This window comes from Drosophila suzukii, chromosome 3 (assembly GCF_043229965.1).
Source record: "Drosophila suzukii chromosome 3, CBGP_Dsuzu_IsoJpt1.0, whole genome shotgun sequence".
Lineage (NCBI taxonomy): Eukaryota > Metazoa > Arthropoda > Insecta > Diptera > Drosophilidae > Drosophila > Drosophila suzukii.
In genome coordinates, this window is record NC_092082.1 from 82,564,518 (window position 1) to 82,572,692 (window position 8,175).

At 44.7% G+C, this 8,175-nt stretch overlaps 3 protein-coding genes across 9 annotated transcripts in view; 1 reads left to right on the plus strand and 2 right to left on the minus strand.

Moving 5' to 3' along the window:
- The first annotated feature begins 1,062 nt into the window (after nucleotides 1–1,062).
- mora (CHORD-like protein) lies at nucleotides 1,063–2,453 on the plus strand. The gene is made up of 4 exons (XM_017067942.4): nucleotides 1,063–1,220; nucleotides 1,288–1,838; nucleotides 1,897–2,091; nucleotides 2,143–2,453. Exons 1-4 carry the CDS (start codon nucleotides 1,160–1,162, stop codon nucleotides 2,398–2,400), a joined length of 1,065 nt encoding a protein of 354 aa, XP_016923431.4. The 5' UTR covers nucleotides 1,063–1,159; the 3' UTR covers nucleotides 2,401–2,453.
- LOC108004861 (RWD domain-containing protein 1) lies at nucleotides 2,392–3,345 on the minus strand. Its single transcript, XM_017067944.4, has 2 exons — nucleotides 3,181–3,345; nucleotides 2,392–3,121 (listed from the first exon to the last, which is right to left on the minus strand). Exons 1-2 carry the CDS (start codon nucleotides 3,254–3,256, stop codon nucleotides 2,463–2,465), a joined length of 735 nt encoding a protein of 244 aa, XP_016923433.4. The 5' UTR covers nucleotides 3,257–3,345; the 3' UTR covers nucleotides 2,392–2,462.
- A 286-nt stretch (nucleotides 3,346–3,631) lies between these two features.
- jar (Myosin heavy chain 95F jaguar) overlaps nucleotides 3,632–8,175 on the minus strand; it is a 74,698-nt gene continuing 70,154 nt past the window's right edge. For 5 of the 7 annotated variants that reach the window (XM_070996765.1, XM_070996767.1, XM_070996768.1 and 2 more), the window contains 7 exons: nucleotides 6,034–6,363; nucleotides 5,581–5,980; nucleotides 5,061–5,523; nucleotides 4,387–4,998; nucleotides 4,104–4,322; nucleotides 3,907–4,037; nucleotides 3,632–3,847 (listed from right to left, as the gene is read on the minus strand). In XM_070996765.1, the coding sequence (XP_070852866.1) occupies nucleotides 3,826–3,847; nucleotides 3,907–4,037; nucleotides 4,104–4,322; nucleotides 4,387–4,998; nucleotides 5,061–5,523; nucleotides 5,581–5,980; nucleotides 6,034–6,363 (2,177 nt within the window). In that variant the 3' untranslated portion in view covers nucleotides 3,632–3,825. Of the gene's footprint in view, nucleotides 3,848–3,906; nucleotides 4,038–4,103; nucleotides 4,323–4,386; nucleotides 4,999–5,060; nucleotides 5,524–5,580; nucleotides 5,981–6,033; nucleotides 6,605–6,665; nucleotides 6,744–6,806; nucleotides 6,934–7,001; nucleotides 7,276–7,328; nucleotides 7,549–7,606; nucleotides 7,915–7,976; nucleotides 8,138–8,175 lie in introns of those variants that run through there. The other 2 variants (XM_036817456.3, XM_070996770.1) reach the window with 2 other exon arrangements.

Consider the following 8,175-nt stretch of genomic DNA (forward strand, 5'->3'; position numbering starts at 1 on the left):
TAACAACCGATTTCGAAAGTAATTAAGAACATATCAACATTCATTAAGTGTTTTTAAGAACCCAAACATTTTTTTGAAAATATTGCCTTGCATATTGAAAAATTCTCATATAAAATCTCGTAACAGGTCCAATTACAGATATGTAAAACCAGCAGGCCGATGATAAATCACATTAATATTTCTTGCTGTGTGTAAGATCATTTATGCTCTGACACCGCGGGCAATAAATGAAAATGAAACCGTGAAAACGTATGTATATGACTGAGTGTGACAAATAAACAATCATGCAAGGCGGAGACATTACCCGGGGCCCCCGGGAACCAGTTAGGAGTAACCCCATAGAACACTCCCGTTTCCCGCCCATTCTTCGATCCAATTTCAAAATGTCGCCTTTTGCCAGTTCCGTGCTAAAATCACGTAGTCCAAAAACATTGCCAATGGCTGACCTTCAGGTGATTTGCAAGTAATGGTTTTTAGTTCAATTCCGTCTTGCAATTAGCAAATTCTATAAAGACAGCATTGGCCGGCCAAACAGTGGCGGTAATTAACATAATTCCAAATTTACTATCACTTTTAATTGCTCTGCATTTGCCACTGTTGGCCTTTCCAAACCGAACAGCAATGAGCGGCGCTCGAAAAGCTACTATTTGTCACATATTCCAAGGCATTAGCAGTCACAGGTTTATACGTATCTCTTGTTATAATGTTCTCATAATAATAATGTTTCTCATTGCGGTTGTAACCGTGACATGGTTCAGATAATAGCCAAAATCAAAGAGCTTCAACTTAAGATCGAGAAAATGAGAAGGCTATGACTTCGATTTTCTAAAACAATTATTCTTTGAACAAAAAATTGTTGAGTATAAATTCTATAACGTGATTTACTTGTTTTTGAGAGCTAAAAAAGGAATCGATTTTTTATTAAAAAATATTTAAACTGAATAATATATAAATATTACATATTCAAAATTTTTGAAAAAACGCGGTAAAACTGCCAGTGTGACCACCAAGCTCCAACTTGAAAATACCGTTACTCTCTTGGGGGTGGAGAAACATCGATATAAACATCAATGTTATCGATACTTATGCACTCCCACTACGAATATTCTAGATTTTAAGCGAATTTTTCCTATTTTAAGCGAAACCAAACAAACTTATTATGGAGCAATGCTATAACAGAGGCTGTGGCCAACTCTTCGATCCGGCAACCAACAACGATGGTAAGCTGGTTATGGTGATGTCAATGCACATGTCTGATCCCAGTTTTCCCCCCATAATCTTGGCCAGAATCTTGCCGGCACCATCCGGGCGAACCCTTCTTTCACGACGCCTACAAAGGATGGGGCTGCTGCAACAAGAAGTCGGTGGACTTTACCGAGTTCCTCAACATCAAGGGCTGCACATTGGCTAAGCACTCGAATGTCAAGCCTCCAGAGCCGGAGAAGCCAGTTAAGGATGATTCCGACAAGGACGAGGTCATTGAAGTGCGTGCTCCGATCCGCGAAGCCTTGCCCCGACCGCCCATTGCAACCCCGCTGACCGTTCTGCAACCGACGGTGGCTCCCGCCTTAAAAGAGATCGTTTTCGCGACCAAGACTCCGGTGGCTCAGAAATCCAGCGACTCCATCGAGGTGGGGACCAGCTGCAAGAATAACGGCTGCACATACTCCTTTGCCGGGACAAACAGCGACTTTGGCGAGTGCACCTACCATCCGGGAGTGCCCATCTTTCACGAGGGCCTGAAGTTCTGGTCCTGCTGCCAGAAACGAACCTCAGACTTTGCCCAGTTTATGGCGCAAAAAGGTTGTGCCTATGGTCAGCACAAGTGGGTAAAAGAGGTGGGTACACTTGAGCTCCTAAGAAAATCAAATCATATCTTTTGTACTTCCCTTCCAGAATGATGACAAAAAAGTTGTGCAGTGCAGGTACGACTGGCACCAGACGGCCATCAATGTGGTAGTGGCCATTTATGCCAAGAAATATGACTGGAGTCAGAGTCTGGTGGAGCTGAATCCCATCAGATTGCACGTCAACCTGGTGTTTCCAGAGCAGGAGAATGCCCGGTTTGACCTGGACCTGGAATTGCGCGGTGTAAGTTCAACGAGACTCTCTTAGGAACTAGCTAATTCTTTTGCTTTAAAGATTGTCAATGTGAGCAAAGCCTCTGCCCATATGTACGGCACAAAAGTGGAGATTACTCTGCCCAAACTGGAGCCTGGCTCATGGTCCAATCTGAATTTCCCCAACAAGAAGCTGCCAGCGGCCAAGAAGGCCCAGGATGAGGAGAAGCCAAAGCAGGAGGACAGCGATGAAGACTTCTTCGACCTGGACGACATCAAATCGGAGACCAGTTACCGCCTTTCGGAAATGAGCTTGCAGAACCAAAATAACTTAGATTAATAAACGAGTTGGCATTTAATGTTATATACAATACACGAATATGCCTTGGAGAACCATTTAACTTAATCATCGTCGTCGTCTGCGCCGGGCACCCAATCCTCATCGTCATCATCATCCAAATCCAACTCGCCGAGGTCCTGGAACAGGGCCTCATCGATTTTGACATTTTCAATGTTTTCACCCGCCTCCAGGAGGAACTTGATGTCGGAATCGTTGAGCGTGGTGTCCAACATGAAGAGTTCGCGGCCGGTCTGCTTCTTGGACACGTTGTTCTTCTCCCGCTTGGCCGCAATGCCGGTGCTCTCCTCGAAATCGAGTTTCCATGTCATGAAGGACTCGACCGTCACCCGGGTGCCCTCGAACTTCTTGCGCTCCTCCTCCTCGACTTCCCGCAGCTTCTGCTCTCTCAGCTCCTCCTGGTGGAACTTGTGCTCGTCCCACCGCTCGTTCAGCCACTCCTGTGCGCTGCTCACCAGCGAGAAGATCATCTCCATGCCAAGATTCTCATCGATTGTCTTCTGCAGGTGTTCAAGGAGGCGCGTTTCGAACGAGTCCTCAAAGTTTTCCGGCTCTTCGATTTCCACCACGGGTGCTCCATCCGGATAGGTGGCTGTGTATGTGAAGACCAGTTTGCAGGACAGCCCGTTCTCAGGCTCGTCCGCATTGTACTCCTCCGTGGCAATGGGTATTTGGAATTTGTGGTGTGGCTCCGTGGCGAGAACTGAAAAAATGGAGGGTTTATTGAGCTTGGCTTCTAGGCAAATGTCGTGATGCACCCACTCTGCATGTCGCCACAGTATATGGAGTCCAGCGCCTCGACCTCGTTGGTCTGATCTTCCTTGTAGTTGCGGCTCATTGTGCAAATTTAGTGAATTTAACAAATAAATAAGGCAAATCAGTCGCCGCTTCGATTTGAGGTTACTTGCAGCTGATGACTAATGCACGGTCAAGCTGCTTGATCAGTTCGATTCGCTTAAAGTACTTCTTAAAAATTAAATTACTAAAAATTATAATAAATGGAATTGATTAAAATAATAATAGTTACGGCTAAATGAGAAAGAAAATGTTTATTTAATAAAGTTAATACTCATCATACCACATCAAGCGGCTTGAACGTGCAGCAATGCTTCGCAAGTGTTGCCACTTGGAGTTTTCCAAGGTTGCCACATAGAAGAAAGTCCGTTATTATTTTGAATAATTTCATATCTTAAAATAGTTTATAAAATGTATATAACATGTACATTCAATAACGTTTATTTAAACGGAACAAAGAGCATTGAACTTAAAATTTAAACATATATAAACTTTATATTTTCTTCTTAAAATAAAGGTAACCATTCATAATTAGCTTAAACTCTAAATGTAGTTGATACTGATGCTTTGTCGTCCTGCAACTTCCGAGTATAAATATAATACTTATTAAATTTACCGGTCGGGAGCGTCCAATCTAGGTAGGGAAAAATAAAATTAAACACGTATTTACTTTTTCTGAATAGTATGTCTTACTTGTGCACAGTAATGAGATTGCTAGCCTCGACCCTCGTATCCTGGGGCGTTAGAAAACAATACTGACGAGACAACCACTCCAAACCCTCGCCTATCAGAATTTCCGTAATAAACTTACGGTTTACTTCATCCTGAAATCATGTACATATATACATTTTAAGGATTTCAAAACATGCCAAACATTTTAAACAACTCACTGTAAACACATCGTACTCGTCAAGAAAATAGAAGGGATGATCTGAAGTGCTCCAAAGTCCTTTCAGCAAAGAAACTGTGGTAAACGAGCGTTCACCGCCTGATAAGCTTCTGGTGTTGGAAGTTTCATTTCCACTGGGTGGAAAAACATTGATCTTCCACGTTTTCTCCTTGTCACTGGTCTCAAAACTAACTTTGAATTGTCGCATAGCAAGGGCTTGCTGTAAATAATTAGGAGACATTTTTTTAAAGGTAACTATAGAGTTCTAGAAAATCAAATTTTACCTCAAACTGAAACTGAACCATTGTAAAGTAGTGATGGCGCGATCTTTGAAACAGTTGCGCTCGCTGATGGTACGCCATACGTAGCTTCTTGATCACGGAGTCTACCACGGCCAAATGCCGGGCTTGAAGACCCAGCTCGTCTCGCAGTTCCGCCAGCCCTCTCTCCACCTCTTCTGGGTTGTAGTTCAGCTGCTCCACCTGCTTGATCTTTGACCTGTAGCGACTAATTAATTCGCGGATTTTCTCCTCCGATTGCGTCGTAGCCACAAACTCTCCGAATTTCTCAGCCTCGACTCGGGCCTTTTCCAGTTCATTCAGTATGGTCGCCTTCTCGCCAACCAATTTCCTCTCGAGCTGCAACGTTTTCTCCAAATTTCGAGTGTTTTCCTCGTAGTGAAGGTCCAGGCTGCGGATCTTGCTTTCCACTTCGCGGCTTTCCGTGTCCAGTGTGGATAGCTTTTCATGAATTCCTTCAAGGGATCTCTTCTCTTCGGCTTCGGCTGCCAGAAGTTCCGCCTTTTGTTCTACGATTTCCTTCAGTTTTTTCAGCAGCATTTCGCGTTCCTCTTTACATTTCTCAATTTTTTCACCGCTATCAGCCAAATGGGATTTCTATAAGAAAAAACACAATAACTTATTACTTAATGGTTGAAGTCACAAAGAATTGGACCTACCAGTCGATCATATTCGGGCAGCTCTTGATAGTCAAAGTTTTGCAACTCCATTATCTGCTGCATTGCCCGCTGATTCTTCGATTGATGCTGACCAATCATGGCACTTTTCTTTGTAATTTCTTGGTGGGTGTTTTCCAGCATCTTTTTGTGCTGCATATAGTCTATTTCCAAAGAAGCCTCTTTTTCCTGCAGATCACCATGCTCCATTTGAAGCTGACGTATGCGATCGTCTACGTTTATGTGAATATAGCGCGCGGGATTTATTCTAGTCGAATAGACGGCATAGTTGGGCGATGGTATGTACTCCAGTCCCAGGTTGGGCACTAGAACCCTTGACAGATTGGGCGGAACATTTTCCGTGTCGGATGTAAGGAACTCCGCAGTCTCCTTCGACTCCGTCACCAGAACCGTTTCGATGCGAAGCATATCTATGAGGTAGTTCATTACTACGGGATCGTCGCAGCTGGAAATTAGGGAAATTGTTCAGCACAAGCATGGTTGCATTTAAAAATTAAAATACCTGATTTCATCAATCAGCACAGTGGTATTTGGCGTTGTAGGCCGAACCTTATTCCTGGAAACGTCATAAACGCGATCCGTAAACGGACTTGTAATAATGGTTGGCATGTTTCCGCCGGGGAACTTGTTCTGCAGCAATGATCGGAGGGACTTTCGCTCCCGGTCGGAGCTAACGATATAGGATCGCAGGCAGGACATCAGCTGGTTCTCGATAAGATCCCTATATTTTGGATTTGGAGCACTGATGTACTGGCCTAAAGGTCCGCGGGGCATCCTATGCATATTGGAGCCGGCATACTGAGTTCGCAGTGCATGAACAACTTGTATTGCCTGCTCACCGTATACAGACAGTTTATTGGATTTATTCCGGGACAGCGCCTCAATTTCCCTACTGATGTGTTCTGTAAAAAATCAAGATGTTATATCTCATTGGAGTAATTAGGTATTCACTTACGTTTTGATTTATGGAGTTCGATTCTTTCATTTTTTACAGCATCCACTCTTTCCTGAACCGAACTGATTTCTCGCTTTATCTGCTGCTGCTCCTCCCGCAACCGGCCGATTATCTCTTCGCTGTCCGCCACCTGTTTCTTCAGCGCCTCCATCTTGTTGGCATGCTCCTCCCGCTGCTCTTTTACTCGATTGAAGTCAGCATGGTAGTTTCCAATCAGCTTCTCGCATTCATCGTACGCATGCTGATCCTCTCGCATGCGTCTCTCAGCGTTCACAATCTGGGCTTTGATATTGCTGGTTTTTAGAAGAAGATCCTGCACTGCCCGCTTGGCTGCTCTTAGCTTTTCATCCTGAACTTTGAAGGTCGCTAAAATTTGATTTTTGGTAGCCTCAAACTCGCTCAGTTGCTGGGTCATTGTGGCTTGGGTGCTCTCTTTTTTGGACGTAGTTTGCTCCAGCTTGGCCTTCTTGTTTTCAATCAGTTTGATGGAATGTTCTAGATTGTCGAGCTCCGTCTGATAGTTCGTCACAGCCATCCATGCCAGCTTGGTCTTACACTGTTCCAGTTTTACCTGAAAAGTACAGCGTAGTTTAGGATAACATATGTTATTACACTCTAGTTTTATTCCATACCTTGACATTTTCCTTATCCTTAAGTATCAACAGCTTTTCCTCTTCAGCCTCAACCTGCTTGGCCACCACATCCCTTTTCTGTTGAATTTAGAAAAGCGAAAACTTAGAGAAACGGTATGTAAAACACTAAACCACTCCCACCTTTTCAAGTTGCTCCAGATCTTGTGTGAAGTGGCGTCGCTGGGCATGGCACTCGGTCAGACTGCTGGTGCAAACATCCAGTTGAGTAGCCTTCATCAGCAGTTTGTAATTCGAAGCGGGCTCCAATCTGCAAGTTATGAAACAAGCTTAGTTGGCATCTTTAAAGGGTGCTGATAATGATGATGATCGTCTTACTCTTTTAGAAACTCCCTCGCCGCCTCCTGATTCAGCACAAAAATTGGATTCTCCACGTTGATGCCGAAGCAGAGCAGCATGCGCCGGATTTCGGCCACTTTCTTGGATACGCTCCTGCCGCGAGCATCTTGGAGGTCGTAAGTGGAGGATGAGTGACGTATTTGACGCACTACTGTGAGATGAGGTCCAAAGATATCAGCTTTAAAGGGTCGCAATCCCGCATTGGACAATGTAATGGCAATGGTGGCACTCGCCTCGCCGTTTTTGATAAGCTCTGGAATGGAAATAAGGTTATTTGATGTCTTATAATGCTTTTCTAGAACCCACTCTGTATGCTGCTGGCCCTGTTGGTCGCTCTAGCACTGCTGGTGAGGCCCAGAGCCAAAGCAGTGATCACGGCGCTCTTGCCACTGCCATTATTGCCCACCAGGAAGTTGATGTTGGGGCCAAACTCGATGAACAGATTGGAGTGGCACATGAAGTTGGTGAGACGCATGGAAATAACTTTGCCACAACGATCAAAAGCAGTTGGAATGGACAGCTCAGACTGGGAAAAATATGGGTTATATTAGCACGGAATACATGGGTTTAGTAAGATTCTCTACCGAAAGGTTAAAGTTGTTAACACGCTGCGACATGTTCGGACCTGTTTGCCGCGCCTGCGTCTGCGTGACTTGAGATCTCGAAGTGGACGCCTGCGAAGTAGACGCTTCCTCCATACTCTCCTGATCTTCCTCTTCCTCTTCGACATATTCAATGAATTCCGCCTCTGCCTCTGCCTCGGATTCGGTCGGGTCGAACTGCTTGCTCCTCTTGCTACTTGGTCCCGCCGTGGAGCTATCGCTATCCGAGCCGGACGACGGCATCCGGCGAATCCTGCCCCTGCGACTTCGCTCCATTTGGTTTTGTTTGTCTACGAGTAAAAAGCGCGGGCCGATTTGAATGTAAACAGTTCTGTATAACCCAATGCCTTACTAACTTGGATTGCTTTTGTAGGTTTTAATGGATGTCTAAAAGCGTTGCAATGCTGATTATTCCGACGCGAAATAAACAAACGCGCAATAGCTTAAACAATTTTAAGAAGTTTCGCCACAACAATTTTTTGCCAAGGCGCAGTGTGACCAGATTGCTCAAACAAGGAAGCGTGCAAAAAGGCCGCCCTTTGAGGTGCAGT